Source organism: Lissotriton helveticus, chromosome 3_1 (genome assembly GCF_964261635.1).
Source record: "Lissotriton helveticus chromosome 3_1, aLisHel1.1, whole genome shotgun sequence".
NCBI lineage: Eukaryota > Metazoa > Chordata > Amphibia > Caudata > Salamandridae > Lissotriton > Lissotriton helveticus.
The window spans coordinates 1,038,649,030-1,038,671,198 of NC_136061.1; the positions used below are offsets into that span (position 1 = coordinate 1,038,649,030).

At 43.5% G+C, this 22,169-nt stretch overlaps 1 protein-coding gene across 4 annotated transcripts in view; it reads right to left on the bottom strand.

The window, feature by feature from the left end:
• The window catches only part of DCAF17 (DDB1 and CUL4 associated factor 17), a 426,798-nt gene that overhangs the window by 83,253 nt on the left and 321,376 nt on the right, over positions 1-22,169 (bottom strand). For all 4 annotated transcript variants that reach the window (XM_078681578.1, XM_078681577.1, XM_078681579.1 and 1 more), the window contains one exon: positions 6,338-6,425. In XM_078681578.1, the coding sequence (XP_078537704.1) occupies positions 6,338-6,425 (88 nt within the window). The remainder of the gene's footprint in view (positions 1-6,337; positions 6,426-22,169) is intronic.

The window sequence follows — 22,169 nt, forward strand, 5'->3', positions numbered from 1 at the left end:
AATGGTCTGATAGGATTCACATCCCTCACATGGCCTGTCCACCATAAGGATTATAATAATAAACATTTCCCTTAGATGTCTTGGTAGAAAGCCTTGGTCCCCAGAAGTCTGAAGTAGTTTTAAATTTGTGAAGAGCCAACAAGGATGTGTTGGACTTAAAAAATCATATCAAAATAAAAACAAATATACCATGAGGCAATTGAGACCAGGCACCTTCCAAGACTGAAGTTGCCCTATTGTATTTGTGATTTCCTCTAGTGTAATGTCCCCATTAAGGGATATTCTAGTCCCTGTCAAAGAGCGGATACCTCAGGATGTTCATTATAAATCTCTCCAGACCCCAGAAATCAATTTCTACCGGGGCCGTATAATTTACCTCAGTACTGGGTGAATTCTCCATCTATCAGTGATGGTTGTATGACGATCCATCGTCTGCAACGTCCTCGCGGGCGTTCGCATCGCGGACAATACATCGCAATGCCACTTACATCGGTCATTTTGTCATCGCACGACGTTGCGCCGCAAATGCGGCCGTGGAACAGGATTGCGTGTCACATCGGCGACATAACATCGCGCGACATGACAACGCGTGGGTTAGAAAATACTTCAGTATTATCCTTTGGCATGCCGAGCAGCTCCGACTGAAACAGGGAACCCCTGTGTTTCTGGGTGGCGCGTGTTCCGTCCAAGCGTGCAATAGAGGAATCGCTTTACCTCAAGATTCTTTACTGAAGAGCAAACTCGGGATTTACTAGTTCTGGGCACTCACCACCTTTCCAGAGGTAATTCTATAGAAAAATTTAAGTGAAGAGAGTAAACTTGCTCATGAATAGGGCCGTTCACGGGTGCCAAATCTGGCACGAGCAGAGAGCAAAGCGCCACGCGAGCGCAGCGCCCTGCTCTGCCAACAGACCAGGAATGGCCTGTCATCACGATTTACAGTTACCTTCCCACTTTCACTGCCAGAGCGAAAATGTGAAAAAGGCTTTATTCCTTTCCTTTTGGCGAAAAAAGGGTTAGGCGCATGCGTATATCATGCCCTACGTGCACTTAAAATAAAAGCTGCCTCAAAACCCTGCAGATAATCGCTGCGTTTCGAAACAAGGATATTCGTTATCCAAGGCTTGTTTGGGGTTCACGATGTCTCTTTTTATATGCCTAACAGCTTGCCTTACAGCTTGTGGACAGTTGTATTATGTTTGTGGCATTTCCACGGATTATGTATTTTTTTTTTTAGTATTGAAGCATTTTATAAAATATAATAATTAAACAGCGAAATGTCGTGTCTGTACCCTTTATTTTGGTTCACAGACAGCATGAGTGAACCCATGCGCCATTATTTTTTTTTTAAATGAGTTTAAAGTTTCACTCTCCTCATGTGAGAATGAATAATGGCTGTCTGCGCACAATGGCGGGTACAGTTCAGCAGGCTGAAGTGCATTTAGTCACACGTCGAAAGGGTGTGGACAGCCAAGGTGATTCCAGACACTGCAAAGTCACAAATGTGGTTCTCCGTAGTTAAACAACACCTCTGTTCCTGACCAGCAACGTGCATATAAATCTGAATAAGTGCCTATATTTCACCATGTACAAAAAAAACATAAACAAAACCGCTGAAATAGAAGTCACTAGTGTTAATGGATTACGTCATAAGAGTAGCCGTATAAATAAAATGCGGATGTCGATTAGGAGTTGCCTGAGGTAAGCAGCAGCTACCCTTGGATTTCCCTTTATTACCCCTGTCCTTGCGACAACTGGTGTGCACTGCACAATGATGGATGCAGAAGCAGGAAGAGAAAGTAAACAGGAATATAGGATCCTTGTCTACTTTCTGCAGTTATCCCTCTTTAACCTTCTCTTAATCCATCAGCAGCAAGTAGGAGGCGGTTGAAATTCAAAGGATGGAACTCTGAGTCAAACCTGTCATTTCATGATGGATAAAATACTGCAGGATCATGTAATTTCCACCACCTCTGGCATTCTGGGGAACTGGGCATTACTTTTAGTTCTACTCATGCTTGTCCTAGTCATCACTTATGAGGTTTGAACCCACCTCAGGACAAGTGAAAAAAAAGTAGGAAACTTTAACAACTAACCCCACCCAGACTCAGCTAGGTGCTATAATAGGCTAACAATCCCCCAGGCCTTTAAAAAGATCCATCGATCCACCCATCCACCCATCCCACCCACCCATCCATCCATCCACCCGCACCCATCCATCCACCCATCAGATGTTTATTAAACATGATGCATGAATTTGACGTTAGTATCTTGAGATGAGTGGATGTAGCACACCTTGCCCCAATTCCAGGCTGAAAGAAATGACCTCAAATGAACACAATGAAAGCTTTAAATAAAAGAATTTATCATATCTGCTTCCCATGTTATTGAGCTTCAATTTACTTTAATAAACACAATTTCCATTTTATGAACACAATTCCGCATATGCGCACAATTCCGCCCGCATATGCGCTGATGAAATGAACTCTAGTGTTTAATAATGCAATGTATCTTCAAAGTACTGAAATAAACTTAATTGCCATTTTATGAACACAATTCTGCTCGTATATCATCTTGCTATGAGTGGATGATTGGAGGCTCGAACCTTGTCTGACAGCACCAAAGTCTGGCTACCTATCCGTCAGACCACATGTTGTTGTATTTATTGACGTTGTAATTGCCACATGTTGTTGCAGTTACACATTGCAATATCATATCTGCCTCCCACTGTTTTAAATAAACAAAATCTGATACTGCTCGCATATGCCGGTATTTCCTATCTGTTTGCACTGTAAAGTCTCTGCTCACAAAAGTCTCTTAAATAAACAAATGCCCCTTCCCGGTATATTGCACGATTGCCGAGATTACTTCAATAAACACGATTGCCCAGATTGCTTCAACGCGCAAAAGTCTCTTAAATAAACAAATGCCCGGTAAAGAAACAAAATCCCGAGATTGCTTCAATAAACACGATGCACGATGTAATGGTTAACGATGTATAAGGAAATGCGATGCACTTGCATGCGTCCTGATGACATGCGATGTGATGTCGTGCACGATGTAACAGCCGCGATGCAATGTCAGCGCGATGCGATATATCCGCTGTAAGCGGTGCTTCCCATCAGTGATAGGTCTGTAATCTGCAAAACAACAGTTGATGGACAGAATGCAGAACAATGTCATACATTCACCCCAGTACAGAGATCTGGGCCTAAATCCATAGTTTTTTTGCACTCCACACCACCCCAGTTCAGACATGGCCATATGCAAATCAGCCTTGACCCTGTGCCTCATGGGAACAGTCCAGCCCGAACTGCCAAGCCATGTCTTTCCTGGACCGGAATCAAGCATCCTAGGACCGGTTTCTGGCTATCAGCCATCTTCAGCCAGGATAGCTTGACTCCAGTGGTGTGGAGAGCATGGGACTCACGTCTGAGCATACCCATCCCACTCGGGGTGACAAATGCAAAACAACAGTTCATGGACAGAATGCAGAACAATGTCATACATTCACCCAAGTACAGAGATCTGGGCCTAAATCCATCGTTTTTTTGCACTCCACACCACCCCAGTTCAGACATGGCCATATGCAAATCAGCCTTGACCATGTGCCTCATGGGAACAGACCAACCCGAACTGCCAAGCCATGTCTTTCCTGGACCGGAATCAAGCATCCTAGGACCGGTTTCTGGCTATCAGCCGTCTTCAGCCAGGATAGCTTGACTCCAGTGGTGTGGAGAGCATGGGACTCACGTCTGAGCATACCCATCCCAGGTCTGTAATCTCTCACCGCTCTTTGGTCTGAATAAGTAATACTATTCTAGATTATTCTTCCCTTTTACTTAACCAGTGGAGCAGCTTCCCTAATAAACCTCATGGTCATAACGTCTGCTTTGTAAAGCTTTGCACGTCTTCTGGGGTTCAATCAGACACAGCTGACACAGAAGCTGCTTATCAGTATCAGGTTCATAGCTGATGTTATCTGTTGGCCTCCTTCTGAACTCTTTCTCGAATGCAAGGTTTGAATTTCTGCTTCCTACAGCTTCTTCTTTTTCTTGCCTTTCTTATATTTAGCAATGGAGCCCATTGCATATCCCTGAATAAATGATTTAAAAGTCACCGACAATATCCCGGATAAATCTAGGTTTCCAACATTAGTTTGAGACTACCTCTTGATTCAGCTCATAAGAGATTTACTGAAGGGGTCATACTGAAGCCACTGGGCATTTAGTCATTAGGCTGGCTTGGGGTCCCACTGTCAAATCTCACACTTACTGGGGCATGGCCATTTAGTCCCCTTGCATGTATATATGAATTCTTGATCCTTGGGAGTCCGAGGTGTATCTGGATATAGTCAAGTCGAGAAAATGATTGATAGGGCCTTAAAAGAATATATATACCCCTTCTCTCTACTATGCTGCTAATGCCATATGTAGCAGAGGCCACAGGACTCTGCAAAGGCAGACAAATTGCTCTGACTGTCATCTAACACCCCCTGGGCATCTATCCATCTCTTAGTCCTTTAACCTCAGTGAAGCCTACCTTCCTTTCTAATAATTACTGACTATCTTACCCATTCATCATTTCCACTCTCACTCTTCTACCATCAACCAACACCAATTCTCACTGTCTAACCACCATATATGCAGTATCTTCATTAACACAATAACTAGTAAAAAAACATGCTCAAGCATCCAACTCCTATTCTAACACATCAATGTGCTCCCCTCCTGATATAAGGCATTCCCATCCGGATACCAAATCGTGAAAAAAAAACTTTCAACCAAAAGGGTAACTGAGTCTTATTGGTGATTTTCAAGAACACCTTATATATCATCAACATCCATGACATGAATCACTAATCACCCACCGCTCACTTTCACCTATAAAATACTCTTCATTTATACTGAGCTACAGACCATCGCTGAGCAACTTAGCCTTGTAAGATGTTTTACCTGATCACTCGCATTTTTTTTTTACATACTGGGCAGACTCAACACAAAATTAGACACGAAACTGCACAGTTTGACAAAACGAAAAAGCACTCCTCAAGGACACAACACCATGTCAAGAAAGGCAGTATCTACAGTGACCATGACACCATTTTCCCGTAGCTACATCCACATCACTATACTCAAACACCAAGATTCTTGTCAGACCATGGAAGAAACTTGACATCAACGCTTTTCAATCACAAACTATTCCCTGAAGACAACTCATCATTTCTGGCTCTGGCTCGTTGCTGCCTTTGACAGTTTGATCCCTCGTCATGTCCTCAACATCGACATGAAGTCAGCTGGTTCAGCTCAGATGTAAAGACTTTTAAAATACAATACTTGAAACTCAATGGAAGAACTTCAACACCCTAACAAGATTATATTCCAGAATCACTGCAAAATATACAAAGCCAACATCAAGATGGCGAAGACAGTGTAATAAGCCAATAACATCTCAAAAGCAACATTCCCGTCGAAGGAACTGCGTAATGCACCCCGAACAGCTTCAGCCTCTTAAGATCTATGCAATACATTGGCAAACAACTACATCTTTAAAGCCAAGAATCTAGAAAACTAGCTCTAAAACAAATCACATGAAAATCTCTATCTCAGACACCCTTTAACAAGAACCATTCAAGCCACTCTCTCCCAGTAATGTCACAGGGCTCAGCATAACTAACACTACATATGTGTGATGGCCAGACCTGTGCACATCAAAAATATTTTACAATATCCTTCTGGTGACCTCTGCTGATCTCCCAGCCCGAGCCATCATCCATGAATTCTTAACATCTGGCAAGACCCCAGTGATCTTAAGAGTCCATGCATCAAACCATCCTGAACAACACAAAGCTTCAACCCTTCAAGCTCATCCAACCAAACTCTAATGGATTTTTCACAGGCAAACTAACAGCCTTCAACCAGAACAACCGGATCCCTGCCTTTTTTTAAGACAACAGTCTCTCTACTAACAACCAAACATATTTCACCCCGAGAAAGCCACATAATCTGACTGATTGGCATCTGGAATTACCTCAAGACAGCCCAGCTCTAACACATGCATCTGGCAACAACGAGGATAACGCACAACCACCCTGAATTCCAAAGAGCTGTATAGACCTAGTGGACATATGATTCTCTCATGTGCAGGACAGACTTGATGGAGATGGCACAAAAATGCCCCTCTTCTAACATTTTGCCAATCATGAAACCCCAAAACAGTGTAGCCTCTTTCTTGATCACCAATGCCTTGAAGAGCTATGGAAATTCTAAAATACAATTCAGTACAATGCTGTGGTATTATGCAACCACAACCAAGCATTTGGTTTTCCATTCCTTACCTTGTTTTCTCTGTTGGCTATAATGACAAAATCTTCAATAATCTGATGCTGATGGCTAATATTCTGGATTTCCTTCAGCCTCAAAACACTGTAATAAAATATACATGAAAAAAGTTTTCATATTGACAACTTATGAAGCCTACCATAAAAAAAAGTAAAATGTCATCCCTTCCTCATTACCAACCCCAATTACCTCGCAGCCTTCTGAAGTTAGAAGAAACAGATTATACAGCTATTGAAAACGCTTGGTATCATGAACATGGGGATGCATCCTATGAGAGCAGACTCTCTTTCACGTGCAGATGGGTAGCATCATCTATTCACTTTGTAAGCAAGGAGCCAATCTGTGTTTTTTAATTAATTCTGAGAAGGTTGTGGAAGGGTGTTAATAATATGAGCGGGCTATGGATTAAGAGCAATAATATTTGCATTAAGGCAACTTTATTATACTTTTTTATCTTGTCCTTTCAAATGTTACAACCTGTGGGTAAAATTTAAAGCAAAGAACACAAATAATGGAAACGCCAATAGGTCTGTTCTTGACACCGGATGATGCCATGGTGGCATTTGCAGGACCGGCAGCAAGGGCGGAGAGGGCTAAAAACAGACTTCCCGTGCTCACAGGAAATTGCGCAAAAAGGGAGGTATCCTAAGAAGCTGAGACACTCAACTTTCTATAAATATCTCTCATCTGTGGGGTAAGCAGCTGCTAGGGCAAGGTCCTGTGCTCCTCCCAACCCCCAATATTTTCGGTGTTTCTGCTCCTCAGGGGGCAAATGGGGTTCGTTACCCTGAATTTCCTCCCCCGGGCGAGCAGAAATCCATATAAACACTACAGATTATTGTGAAGAAAAACAAAAAACAGTTTTGCAGTATGAATTCCATCAATCGCTTGGACATAGTAGTCTTTTAAGTACTTTTTAATATATAAACTTGGTTTCCTTTATCCTGTAAGGTAAAATGGATATTCAGCAGCATTTTCAAAAATCTCAGGGTTTGGTATGTTTTACTAGGTGGTGGCTAACTTAGCGCCCAATGTCCACAGCTACTCACTTTGCACAAAAAAAAGAGGTCGGTTTTGAGTGGAAAAATGCAGTTTGTCCATGTTGTGTTTTGCGCCCTTTCCTATTACAGGCACCATGGCCACCCTCACAAGTGGGTTACTGTTTTTATCACGAGATGTGCGTGTACGCTGGGTAGTGGGAAATTTGGAATCCCTACAGATTTCAGAACATTTCCTCACCAAAGTTTGAGGTTTGAAGGGCATCTGGGTAAAACAGCCTTGAGCGATCTACACAAGCCACACCAACCTGGACTCCCCAGCGTGTCTAGTTTTTACAAAATGTCTGGGTTTTGTAGGTTTCCCTGTGTGGGGGCTGAGCCCAACCCCAAAATCCATAACTAACCACACAACAAAAAATGGGCAGTCTTTAGAGGAAACATTTGATCTATCTATGTTGAGTTTTGGGCCATTTCGTGTTCCAGGCCCTAAGACCTATCACATAAATGGGGTACCGTTTTTATTGGGAAACATGTGGTAGCACAGAATAGTACCACATTCGTTATTACCAATTGGATTTCTCTGCATGTGTGGCTTACAAATATGAGCAAGTGCTTAAGAAAGAAGACATTTTGCAAAATGTCCTCTGGAACACATTATATTATGGATACTAAGGATAACCATAAATTCAGGGCCATACAAAATACAACGGTTCCTAAGTACTCTGTGTACAATTCATAAATACATAGGTTTCCTTCATTCCCATTTTTCATTCATTATATTTTACCACATGAATTGCTGTATAGTCTGTACACAATGAAAAATCATTTTACGATGCAGCTCCGTTGCTGGCTACATGTATCACGTGGTTTTGGAGTACATACAAAGCTTATATTTCCCACCTACCAGAAAGGTCTATCGGACATAAAGTTATATTGCTTTTAAAAATCTGCCAACATAACAAAAAATGACAGATAAAAATACTGTCACAAAGGTTTTTTTCCTACTCATTTGTATTATTTTTTTGTTTCAACAATGTGTTTCTTTGGGAACATCTTGAGTGAGCTACACAAATGACACCATGCTGAATTCAGAATTTTCTCTACTTTTCAGAAATGTATAGCTTTCTGGGGTCACTCATTCGTTTCACATCCATTTCCACTACAAACTGTAAACAGATTAAAACCGCAAACATAGGATATAGGAACTCCCTCTTAAAAAGATGCAAACGCTGTGATAAAAAAAATTTTATGCAATACCACTTGTTTTTGAAAGCTGGAAAAATTATGATCCTAGCACAGCAAACCTTTGATGCCATTGTTAGAGGAAAAAAACACAAGGTTTTTGCATAGCACTTTTTTCCCATTTTTACCCCAAAAAACAAGATGTAGCTGTATTTTGGCTATATTCTCAGTTCCTAACAGGGGAATCTACAAACCCTGGGTGTCTTTAGAATCCCCAGGATGATGAAAAAAGAGGAAGTAAATTGGGCAGGTATATCTTTGAGGGAAAAAGTTATGAAGGTGTAAATGCAAACTATCACTAAACATTCAAAAAGGGCTTAGCACAGGGTCCAGAGGAGGGAGAAGTTGCAGTGGTGAGTGGGGGCAGTGTGGAGCCCTAAGTCAACTGGTTAAAAGATTGGAGCCCATGTATGCGGATGCATGAGCACGCACGGGTGGCCACTTTAGATGTGTTTTCTAAAATAATGATTTATTTGCATGGTGCACACATATGATGAGACATGAGTAGCCTGGTAGCGGTGTTGAGGGGGGGGGGGGGGGGGGGGGCTGGCTGTAGGGCCCAGGTAAAAAACAAAAGCATTTAGTGAAAGACACATTTTTTATACATTTATTTTTAAATCAAATGGCACACATTACTACAGTAGTGATCTGCGCTATTTGTGTGTGCATCTGCACTTTGTGCATTAGCAAAATGCTATCAGTCACAGCACAGTTACCCAATGGGTGACCCATTACCCCATGCTATATGCTGTATTGGGTGGAAGAAAATTGTGAATGACAACAACAGGCCAATGGGTAAAGAGGGCAGGCTAAAGATCCCTGTAAATAGGTATATTAATATGAAATAGCAGTAAAATCGAAAGGTCTTGGTTAAGTCCAGGCCCAATAAAGAAAGCAGAGGAAGCTACAGAACCTTCTGACAAACTGCACCCACCTTTGGATTAAAACCTCAAGAACTAATGTCTGGTGCCCTCTTCCCTGCCCAAATATATTCGTTTTGTTTAAGTGTGCTCAAACACTAATTTGAGGGTCTATGTAAATGTAAATGTAAATGTAGTATACTTGTAAAGCGCACAGCTGCCCCAGCAACGGGGCGTCCCGGCGCTGTATAACTCTGGGGAACCCGTCCTGGCTTTCCCTGTGGGATGGTCCCTTGCTGGGAGTCCCCAAGGTGGAGCCAGGCATCCCCGGAATTGGTGGGGCCGTTGTGGAGATTAGGCAAGCTAATGCCCAGAGTTGCCGAGTGGAACCCCTGATTAGAGTAAGCACCGAAGCGAGAATTATCGAGTCCGCTGACCAAGGCCCACGACCCTGCCGCGTCGGGAATTGAACCCTGGTCCCAGGCTGACTTCTGCTCTCAGGCCTGCCGCCTCTAACCAGTGAGCCACACTACTCCACTATCCCGCATACAGGAAGCATTGGGGGTGCAAGATTATATGCATCAACAAGGGTGGTGCTAACCCTGGCTTTTATAGCATTGCTACAGATGGATTGTAGATCATGAAGCACCGATTGGTTCTAGGTAAATCATACAGAGTGTTTTACATTGAGGTGTCCAGGATCAGCTCAGGAAGAGGGCATGTATTGAAACAAATGGCAAAGAAACTTTCCTCTTCCATGTGGGGACAAATGTGGAGAAATGTGAAAACAAACGTAGGAACAATTTTTTTACACCACCTTGATGGCATAAAACACTGTATTGTTCTGAGATGAATATGGCTTAAAGAATGATATGAGATTTTCAAGATAGAAGCTTCATACCACCAAAGACTAAGTGTTCCAACGATTTCTGGTTTAGTCTGGCCAGGATCAGATTCAATTGCAGGATGCCTGACACCAGGTGGTGCAGTGCATAAGGTCTTCGGGATGGCAACTGATAACCTTGGTGAAATTGGAAAACAATTCTCCAGGTATGGCATGCTCATGTAGGGCCAAAGGTCACTATTTAGGTCCTGGAGAAGTCCACCTATTTCACAAATTCAGAAAGATGCCCAAAATGTGATATGACATTGTCAGCAGAACAACCGAACAAGCTGCTATGCTTTAGCTTTAACTGATGTATATTGGTGAAGAATTTCTGGCATCCAAAAGCATCATCCAGTATTTTTAAAGAGTGGCCAAAGTGGTCAAAGCCTAGCTTATCAGGAACAAGTTGCTCAAGATGAGCGATGGTAGGGAAGGGTGCACCACCAGTCAATGTGCTGTCAGGAACCAGGTTAAATCATGCCACCCATAAATTACCAGCTGTAAATCACATAGATCAATATTTTGTCCATAAACACAAACCTCCTTTCTTTCATGTACAGGATTTCCCTCCTCTGAAGGAAGAGGGCTTGTTTCTATGAAGACGATGCTGAATGAATGAAAAAGAGACCAGGCAAGGAAAAGCTGAAGCAACCAGAATGACAGAGCACACAATGCTGTTCTTGATCTTCTCCAGGACTCTTGGAATCAGAGGGGTCAGTATCTACAGTCTAGCATCAGGACATTCCCACCAAGATGTAAGCTCCCTTTCCATCCAGGATTTTAAACACTTGCCCCTGAAGGTGTATTGGGTTGCATCCATGGTTGAGCATCCACAGCCCCAAGGGCTTGAATAAGTCAAATTACTTCTTGGTGAAGTTCCCACTAGTGGGTGACAGAAGAAACCTGCTCAGGCTTTCTGATTTCTGTTTACTGAAAATCAGCAAGAATAGGGCCTGATGACCACTTTCACAGTTCCACTGCTAGGCAGAAAAATATTTGGGGAACTAATGTGCCCTTGCTTCCTTCTATGGAAGAGATATGTGGTATTGGCAATGTGGACCATCTTTATCACTAGAGATGACCTTTGGATGCATTTGGAAGTAGTACTGCTTAATTGGGTGCAAATCCTTACGTTCACCAGCACTGACATTGGGATCTCTGTCTAGGTCCTGCTGGAGGGACCAGGATCAGGCCCGGAAAGGCCAGGCAGAGTGGCACCAATAATGCCAGAAAAGATGGGGCAGTTTGAAAATGCATTTGCAGCAGGTCAGTATGTTCAAGAGACAGACCATCCTGTCATGGGAGCACTAATGAATCCACTGAGATCTTATATGCCATATAGGAATGAATCAGAGTTTCTTTTAGTTAAATGGAAAGGACCTTGATTTATACAAGACAAACATTTGGGTGACGTTTGCTGCAAAGCTCACCCCTCCTAACTTTCAACATTGTGCAGCAATCAGTCGCTATCCAAATTGCTAGTGGGGGCTAGAGTAAATTCAGAAATGGCTCTGGCTTGTTTCTGTAGACAGCAGAGTGATGGCCAACTAGCTGGAACCTTACCATAGTCCCCCCCCCCCCACCCCCCTCCACCCCCCGCACTCTGCTAGTAAAGTTCCTCGCTTTCAGGCAGACACATAAAATTCATGACTGATTCACTAATTCCAAATGTCCAGGACTGGACTCCAGACATTCAAGAATGGGGATGAATTGAAGATGGACATTAGCATGGTGGCAAGCAGGGCAGGCCAAGCCTACTCCAGCTGAATGGATGCAATTGGTCTGAAATAGCAGATATGAGGAGACATATTGCCCAAACTGACATTGCCAGTGCTGGCCTAGATCTGCACCAGAGACTCCAGTGCAAGTTTCTGTTCCTCCCGGTTCAAGTGCAAGAGCAAAGAGAGCAATGTCACACAGCCCTGAGTCTAGTCCTGTTTCGGTAGGTAGTGAGGTGGCTAACAACACTATTTTGACAGGTGGTGAACCCAAGAAGGGGACTCATACAGAGCTGATGCCTCACAAAGTCATTGCTTCTTCTTTTCCCTTTTATGTTTCAGGGAGGCCCTCCACCATCTGAATCTGCACACTATCTTACAACAAGGGCTCTTGCTCACCAGCTTGGTGGACTTCTCCCTCCCAACAAGCCATGAGTGAAAGCTAAGCTGGACCACAGGAATTAGGAGGGATCTAGAAGGGATTTGGCCTAGTTACACTGGATGTGAAGCCCAGGGTACCCACAGACGTAGCTAGTGACTACTCCAATGTGCAATCTATTCCATTCATTTATATATCACTAGAGTCAAACTCCTTCTACCTCCAACCATCGGCGGCGAAGAAGGAGACTCAGTTTAAAATGGAGTTAAGTCCGGATCCTAACTGTAACAAAGCCTTCCTCATCAACTACCCAGCCACCCTCACCAAGAACGCAACAAAAAATTTCAAACATCGAATCCTCAAAGCTAGCCCAGAAACTCTAGTTTCGGATCCCTATTTCTGTACTACCAAGAGTAAAAAGGTGAACAACCTTATATTCTACACTAGGAAACGAGCCTGTTGGCTCAAAGAGTTCTACTCTAAGCTGCGAATATCTGGTTCTAAAAAAACATTTCATGGTCTCAAGCTGACAACGTCTCCTTCGCCCTACCTCAAGGCCACCACCAATATCACAATCTACAATAATGGGATCATTATAATACAAGCCTCCAATGTGAACCTTGGTAAGCTGTCCCTGATCCCCTCCCTTAAGAAACTGGTACACAGCAACTCCACTGACCCCTATACAGCCACCACTTCTCTACTGGGATTAGCTAGCTCCTTCCCTCTCTCAATCAATAGTCCCTCTACCTCCCTGAATCCCTCCCCCTCTGGCAACCTCAGATCCTCCTCGCCCTCGGTTGGTCGTCATCAACCCTCTAGATAAACCACCCCAGTTATCTGACGATCTTGGGGTCTTACACGCACCGTCGATTGTCAGCCCAACACTGGGTGACCCTTGTGATGGGTTGATTCCTCAAACCATTTTATCTCAGTGATTAACCGCTGATATCCTTACCTCCTCCCCTCTAACTTTGCCCCAAACCAGGCCGGCCTCTGGGTAACAATCACTTTTGGATTCTTTTCAAACCAACCCTCTGATCCACGACCTCCCCCCTTCTGCGATGGTTCATACCTCACTTTTGAATTGTCCACTAGTGCTCTCCGTCCAACCAACCAACTATGAGCCATCCCCCACCAGAGTGGACCCCACAGTTCGTCTCCCTGACCCACCATCACCTTCAGTCTCTCCTGCACTCCCCTCCTCCTCTGACCATTACTAATTTTTGGCGGCACACCTTGGCGACATATCCCTACAATTGTTAAATCTATCGGCTGAGTTACATGGCGTGAAGACTCTCTCGAAAGATCTTCTCACCATGTTCAGTAGTAATAATTGGCCCAGAGTCTCTACAGGATTTATCGACCACAAAGGACAGTGTTTACCCCCCACCATTTTGAAACCTATTCTCTCTCCAAACTCGCCACCCTGACCCAGATACCCTAAGCCCGGCCTTGCGGCTCCTGATCCTCAAGACCATCTCTCTTCCTGCTCCCCTTGGTCCAACACTAGCGTTACCCCTCTGAGGCAAACACACTCCATCCTTCCCAACCCAAACAGAGACCCCTCCTGCAATCTGAGATGCAGCATTCCTGACAACCTCACTAGTGTGAACATCTCCCAGGCCTCTTCCATCTCGAATCCGCCTTGCATCAAGTGTGTACGACTAAATTGCAGATCAGCCAGTAAAAATGCCTCTGATATCTTTGACCTCATCCAACATAACGATTTAGATATTATCCTCCTCACCGAAACCTGGCTAAATCCTGCTTCCACTCCTATTTTAGACCTCCTAGTACCCCCCACTCACGATATAGTCAGGCTTGACAGAAATAGAAAATTGGGTGGTGGTCTTGCTTGTATTTATAGGAATACTCTCTCGATCTCTCAGGTGCAGTCCTCTCTCCCCTCCTCCTGCAAATATCTTTGTCTCAGCATCTCTAATAAGAACCTACCAATCTGTAAACTTCACACATTTTATCACCCATGGGAGATGATCTCCCTTTCATTGAGCACGTGATGGATATCATCTCGAGCAATGATGACTCTACAGTATCACAAATCTTCCTAGGGGACGTCAACCTGCACTGGTCCAAACACAATGACCCAGCGGTTTCCTGCCTTAAATCTTTTCTAAATGATCATGATCTGTCACAGCACTGTGATCAGCCTATCCACATGAAAGGGGAAATCCTTGATCTCATCATCTCCAAGGAACAGACCATCTCCTTAGAATCCATAACTCCTTGTGAATGGTCTGACCATCACAGCATCCTATTTTATATTAACAGGGAGGTGATATTGAAGAAGGCTCAACTGCTTAAGTCAAAGATTTTGAAAAGAGATCTCAGTTCAATAAACCATGTCAAACTAGCTGCTCAATGTAAATCAGTCCTTTCCTCCCAAGCTGACTTGTTTGAGGTTCAATCTCTCATGGATCACTACAATTCGAGCATCGCCAAGATCATGGATGATACTGCTCCACTCAAGCTTAAAAATACCTCATCAAAAATTTCCAAACCATGGTACAATGAAAACTTAAATTCCGAATGTCGCAATCTTAGAGCAGCTGAAAGATCCTGTCGTTCCAGACCTACCTCGGATCAACTAAAACATCTAAGAGATGTCAGAGGCCTCTACAACAAACAGATCAAGAAAGGTTGACTACTTCAGATTACAATTAGACCAAGCGCAAATCGCCCCAAGAAACTATTCAAATTGGTCAAACAGCAATCTGTTTCCGCGCCAATCCTCTCTGATTCGAATGGCATTCTATCCTCCTGCGAGGAATTTGACTCTTTCTTCACGGAGAAATCACGACTCATCTCCATTGACCTCGCCTCTAAGAAGGCCCTTTTGCCCTCTTCCTTAGCTGCCTCGCTCCCCGACCTGCTTGTAAAGCGTATTCCGACTGTCGCTGATGCTAAGAACAATGCTTCATGGGGTTCCTTCTCCTCTTTTAGAGAAAAAGACATTGAAAATATTCTCAAGACTATCTTCCACTTCGAGGACCCGTTGCCTCCGGCCATCTTCAAAGAGATCAAGAGCGTTCTCATTCCCACCTGGACTAAGATTGTAAATGCCTCCTTAACTCAAGGCTTGATCCCCGATTGCCTAAAAGCAGCTCAGGTTTCACCTATTCTAAAAAAAAAATGACATGCCGACAAATCAGATCTCAATAACTTCCGTCCCATCTCCAACATCTCCACCCTAGCGAAACTTCTCGATAAATGGGTCCAATACCAGCTCTGTGCTCACATTGAGAATTACCAACTCTTAGATCATCATCAATCTGGTTTCAGGGGGGGTCACAGCACTGAATCGGCCCTCATACACATTTTTGATGACATCCTGAAAATGCTTGACAAAAACAAATCCTGCCTCTTGATCTTCCTTGACCTCTCCTCTGCATTTGATACGGTCTCTCATTACATTCTCTTATCCATCTTTCAAAACAGAATGAGTTTCTCGGACTTGGTGCTCCGCTGGTTCTCATCCTTCCTTCTCCACAGATCTCAAAGATTCAAGTCAAATCACTCTCTCTCGCAGTCCTCCCCAGTAATCATGGGGGTCCCCCAAGGATCCGCCCTTTCTCCTATCCTCTTCAACCTTTTCTTGGAACCTCTTACTAACCTACTTAACGCTATGACTATTCACTACCACATGTATGCAGACGACACAAAACTCTATCTGAAAATCTCATCCCCAGACAACATCATCTCACTAAATTCTGTCCTCACGTCGACCCAAAATTGGTTAAAGGAGGATCATCTACTGCTCAACGCTTCCAAAACGGAATTCTTGCTCATCTCCCAGCCGAACCACGCCCCCAAGATAGATCTCTGGTTACCACACCTCAGGACTCTCAACTGCACTCCCGATCATCATAGATTCAGCCAAATCGCGTGCAGTCACAGTGGACAAGCACCTTAGTATGAAGGCTCATTCAGCAACGTTTGTAAGGGAGCAAACCACCTGATGAGGACACTCAGAATGATCAAACCCTTCCTGCCACAAAGGGATTTCAAGCAGGTGGTACAAGCACTTGTCTTATCAAGGTTAGACTATGGCAGTGCAACTCTTTGTGGCCTTCCTAAATACGCCTTGGCTCCTTAGGGCCTCGCTGAATTCTGCAGCAAGACTGATTACAGGCTCCAAACGAAATTTTATATTAACAGTGAGGTGATATTGAAGAAGGCTCAACTGCTTAAATCAAAGATTTTGAAAAGAGATCTACGTTCAATACACCATGTCAAACTAGCTGCTCAATGTAAATCAGTCCTTTCCTCCCAAGCTGACTTGTTTGAGGTTCAATCTCTCACGGATCACTACAATTCGAGCATCGCCAAGATCATGGATGATATTGCTCCACTCAAGCATAAAAATACCTCATCATAAATTTCCAAACCATGGTACAATGAAAACTTAAATTCCGAATGTCGCAATCTTAGAGCAGCTGAAAGATCCTGGCGTTCCAATCCTTCCTCGGATCAACTAAAACATCTAAGAGATGTCAGAGGCCTCTACAACAAACAGATCAAGAAAGGTTGACTACTTCAGATTACAATTAGACCAAGCGCAAATCGCCCCAAGAAACTATTCAAACTGGTCAAACAGCAATCTGTTTCCGCACCAATCCTCTCTGATTCGAATGGCATTCTACCCTCCTGCGAGGTATTTGACTCTTTCTTCACGGAGAAATCACGACTCATCTCCATTGACCTCGCCTCTAAGAAGGCCCTTTTGCCCTCTTCCTCAGCTGCCTCGCTCCCCGACCTGCTTGTAAAGCGTATTCACTCTCTCTCGCAGTCCTCCCCAGTAATCATGGGGGTCCCCCAAGGATCCGCCCTTTCTCCTATCCTCTTCAACCTTTTCTTGGAACCTCTTACTAACCTACTTAACGCTATAACTATTCACTACCACATGTCATGGGGGTCCCCCAAGGATCCGCCCTTTCTCCTATCCTCTTCAACCTTTTCTTGGAACCTCTTACTAACCTACTTAACGCTATGACTATTCACTACCACATGTATGCAGACGACACAAAACTCTATCTGAAAATCTCATCCCCAGACAACATCATCTTAACCAAAATTGGTTAACGGAGAATCATCTCCTGCTCAACGCTTCCAAAACGGAATTCTTGCTCATCTCCCAGCCGAACCACGCACCCAGATAGATCTCTGGTTACCTCACCTCACGACTCTCAACTGCACTCCCGATCATCATAGATTCAACCAAATCGCTTGTAGTCACAGTGGACAAGCACCTGAGTATGAAGGCTCATTCAGCAACGTTTGTAAGGGAGCAAACCACCTAATGAGGACACTCAGAATGATTAAACCCTTCCTGCCACAAAGGGATTTCAAGCAGGTGGTACAAGCACTTATCTTATCATGGCAACTCTTTGTGGCCTTCCTAAATACGCCTTGGCTCCTTAGGGCCTCGCTGAGTTCTGCAGCAAGACTGATTACAGGCTCCAAACGAAATGAGCACATCTCCCTAATCCTTAAATCTCTCAACTGGCTACCCTTTGAAGCACGAATCCAGCTAAAGATTGCAATCCTGACGCACAAAGCCTTCACTTCAATACCCCCACTTATCTAGTGCAAAAACTTGAATTATCCTGTGGGGAGAGGGCTTCCAGAAGTGCCTCTACTCTCCTCTTGAAACCTATCGTCCTTAACAAAAAGAGAACTTGTCACCAAGCCTTCTTTGGTGCTGCCCCTAAAATATGGAACTCTCTTCCTCTGGATGTATGCAGACTTGCCTCGACGACAGCTTTCAAACTGGAAGCCAAGAGATTCTTAATGAGCAAATTCCTACCATAAGGGGCTTTGATACTCATAAGGAGGCTATCTCTTGGTTCCTAGCTCCATAGCACAACTAACAGTCATGGTCCATATCGTCTGCTTAATACTGTACCTTTTACGTGTTCCATTGTTTACTGTTTATCATTGTGGGTTTTTTTTCTTCACAATTGCTGTGTATATTTCATTTTGTCTTCTCCACCATAGTATTGTAAAGCGCTCTGATATCCTTCGGGATCGCGCTATATAAAACTTTGTAAATAAATAAAAATAAATTAATAAATTCCCTATGAGCGATTGTTTTTTCCAGGATGTTGTTACTTTTTGGAACAGGGGAACCAGGTAACTTCATGACCAGACCACTCTCCTGAGTTGCTCCGGGCCTGGGATGACATTCTTCTGACCGCTTTTCACCAGGCGTGCATACAAGGAGGTATTACTTAGACGCATTATCCCTTTGCTTATTGCCTTGACACTGGCGCCTACTTTGGAGACTGACCCGTATAGTGTTCCTACACCTGCGCCTTAGCGAGAGGAAGTGCGCTGTTGCAGCATACCTGGAGAGCGCACCTGCCGCGACCTGATGGGCTCGGACCTTTGTGGCGCCAGAGTAGAAACCATGGCTAGCCCCTCTGACCCCCTTATGCGGGCCCTCCCCCCCACTTTCCCCACCACTCACCCCCCCTCCCTTCCTCCCCCTACCCATGCGCTTCCCTCCTCTGCCCTCACCAAGACCAGAAATTTGCAGAATTCTTCCTCCTCTCCAGCTGCCCCCCAACATCATTACACCTCACACCCTACGACTCACATCGAAGAAAGAACGCCACACATGCTCACCCTAGTCTATTTTATTTATTATCTGATTTGTTTCTTTTCCTTGTGTTCTCAGTTGCTATCTCACAAGTGAACGTTCTACGTTCAATTCACCACACATAAGGTATTGAATATTGTATGATGTGCAAATCCTTCTGGGACTACCCCAGCGATTACGGGAGCAGACTTAAACACGCTGATATAGTAATCCCGAGAGATGAGTGCGCTCCTTCTGGGAACGGGAGGGGTGACGCACCTTAGAAATGGGGACATTGACGAGTGACACACATGACCAGACATACTGCAATACTCTGTTCCGACCTGCCCCTTTATTGCACACAGTTCCTCCCAAATGAGATGGCACCTACCAACTGGTACATACCTTCATCGGTTTGCTGGATGCAAACCTCTATGGTTTCCAATAGACCTCACTCATTCCTGGACTTTCCATTCTCTGGAAAAGGTGCCCTAAAACTGAACTTTTGGTTTGCAGACATTGTATGGAAGACACTGTTATCCTAGAGAACTGTTATTGAGTATATGTGTTTGTGCATCAATGATTCCCGATTTTTTTTACCCTCTAATTTTCTTTAACATGTACAAAGGAAGGGAACAGGAATATATGAACTTATCCTGTGAAGAAATACTGTTTTGTACTGTAATCTCATATAAAAACCTGCAATAAAAGATATTTTAACCAGACCACTCTCCTGAGGGGGCACATTCCCCTGCTAGACCTTAGAAAGTCCTGCTAGACCTTAGAATCCCTGGTGTCTTAGCACCAGCAGGTGGACCCTAGCGGTGGCAAGTGTGGGTTAACCTTGAAGGCCTATCCGCCACAATCCATACTGAAGTTCACCTCCGAACCTGCGGGCAGACCTATGAAGCAGCACACCCTAGAGCAACAGTGAATCTGTCACTGAGTTCACAGGACCCTTGAGAAGGGCTGGCTCTAGGGCAGTGCGAACGGTGTTACCACACTGGGTGCTGACTTCAGGTGGGGGAGTCGTGATTGCAAAGATATTATGGTTTTAAAAATCACTTGCTGCCTCCTTCCTGGCCTCCAGCATGTTTCGGCAGCAATAAAAATGTCATGATAACTTCAGTGAATAATGTTCTTCCTAGAGAGAGAGATCTGAGTTTTGTCTAGTGGAAGTTTTGACTCATGGAAAGGTAGCACAGATAGTTAATGTACCTGCTGCAAAGAACTTGTACCATTCAGATTATAAAGTGCACATAATGTAAATAGGTCAGTGGGTTACTGCTTTTGTCAGAGAGATCCTTTTGTTACTTGCAATTTACAAGTTAAAATCCTAACATGGAACAGTGAGCTATTAACTGTTATCTAAGAGCTGCAGGCAAACTGCAAGGTATAAATTAGAGCGTTATGTTTTTTTTGATTGTTGAGGACAATTGTTAGTCACTTTTTAATTTGAAACTTTAATCTGTTTTAAAGGTTTGGTATTAATTAATTCTTTTAAGACATCTTTCCCATATTGAGGTATAGCTACTGTCCTAATTCTTAAAACGTGAGCCCATATTTCTTACGTGCTATGTACTTTTGTACTTGCGAATGGACTATCCCTCTGATTTTCTTATCAGATTGTTAAAAAATGTACTTTCTCCGAAATAAAGTTTAATAAATGATTATCCTAATGTTGCAAAAAGTGTTCATTTGGATAGAAATCAATTCTGATTATTAAAGAGAACCACCAACTATGTTATTCCAATTTGAATTCTGAGTTTGTGTTTCTCCAGACCAATCACTATTAAACCTTTCGGGCCACTAGTATGGTTGTCATGTGGCTCCTACACCTTGTAGTCCTTTGTCTTATGTGAAATTTCCAATATAGTGATTTACACAAGTATGATTGATTGTCTCTGTGTAATGTTTATGATGTAAAGTTCTCTGCCTCCCTACACTGGTATGAGTGGTGCTGTAAATCAAATTAAATGCATCTGAGCAAGAGTGTGGTTATTGAGAGTAAAGGGGCACTGTTAAAGGGTGGTAGTGAGGGAACCCGTGGCGGATTGGGGGCACCAACAAAAACTGTAGTATAGGGCTCCACCAGTGCTAAAGCCGGCCCTGCCCGCCTCACCCATTGGTACCTCCATTTGCCTTGTTTCAGCAGTAGTAGCTGCAACATACCTGGGATCAGTAATGCAGGATTTGCATGCACACCAAACTAAGTTCGCAAACTTCACAGTCTCTCTGCTTCATGCACAAGCACTTTTAACATGTGCTACTTGCTTTGGGGCCACTGGAATTAAGCAGCAATGGAAGATAGAATTATGCCGCAGTGTTGACTAAATTATGCAGCGAAAAAGGCGCAGCTTAATGCAGTGTATTTTCGGATACTTTATTATTTTGGCGTTTTTACACATGCTAACAGTCTCTGCGAAGATTTTGCCTTATTAGTACCAGTGTAACATCCAAATGCAGCAGTGAGAAAGATGAACAGTCAACCTTTGCAAAGGGCTATCCACTTTGCAGCAATAGAAGTTAAATGTTTTGTAACTTTGATCCATTGAAGCTACAAACAATTTATTAATTAAAATTGTCAGATTATATGGGGTTGCCCGCAAAAGCACTCAAAGATCTGGAAGCGATGAGCAGACTATCGAGGCCTATACCTGGAGCTCATTTTGTCTGGAGATGCTATGGCCTTGAGATGACTGCGCAGGACTTTGGTGCAAGGGACCAGTGGTTAAGCTGGAACTGATATTGATGCGGTGGGAGTGGAGGTGGTGCCTGGGATGGAGTGCTGAGACAGTGCAATTGGGGGGAGTTCTATGGATTACGTTTTATTGTTTCTTTCTGAAAAATGTATATATTAAATGTCAATGCCAATCTTTTGTACTTTAAACTGTAACAGATAGTTTCTGGGTTACACAGCTCTGCATCGTATTGGCCACTTTGCAATAAAATATGTTTCTAAAAACAAATTGTCAGATTATGCCTCAGATGATGTATTATGTGACAAATATGGCAGAGCCATAATTATATAGAAAAAATTTTGCAAACTAGAATATTTTGCCATTCATGTTTGAACTGATCTTGTGGAAAAAGAAAGGAGAAGTGCTGATGACAGAGACGACCTGGCTCGGAGACAAATAGCTT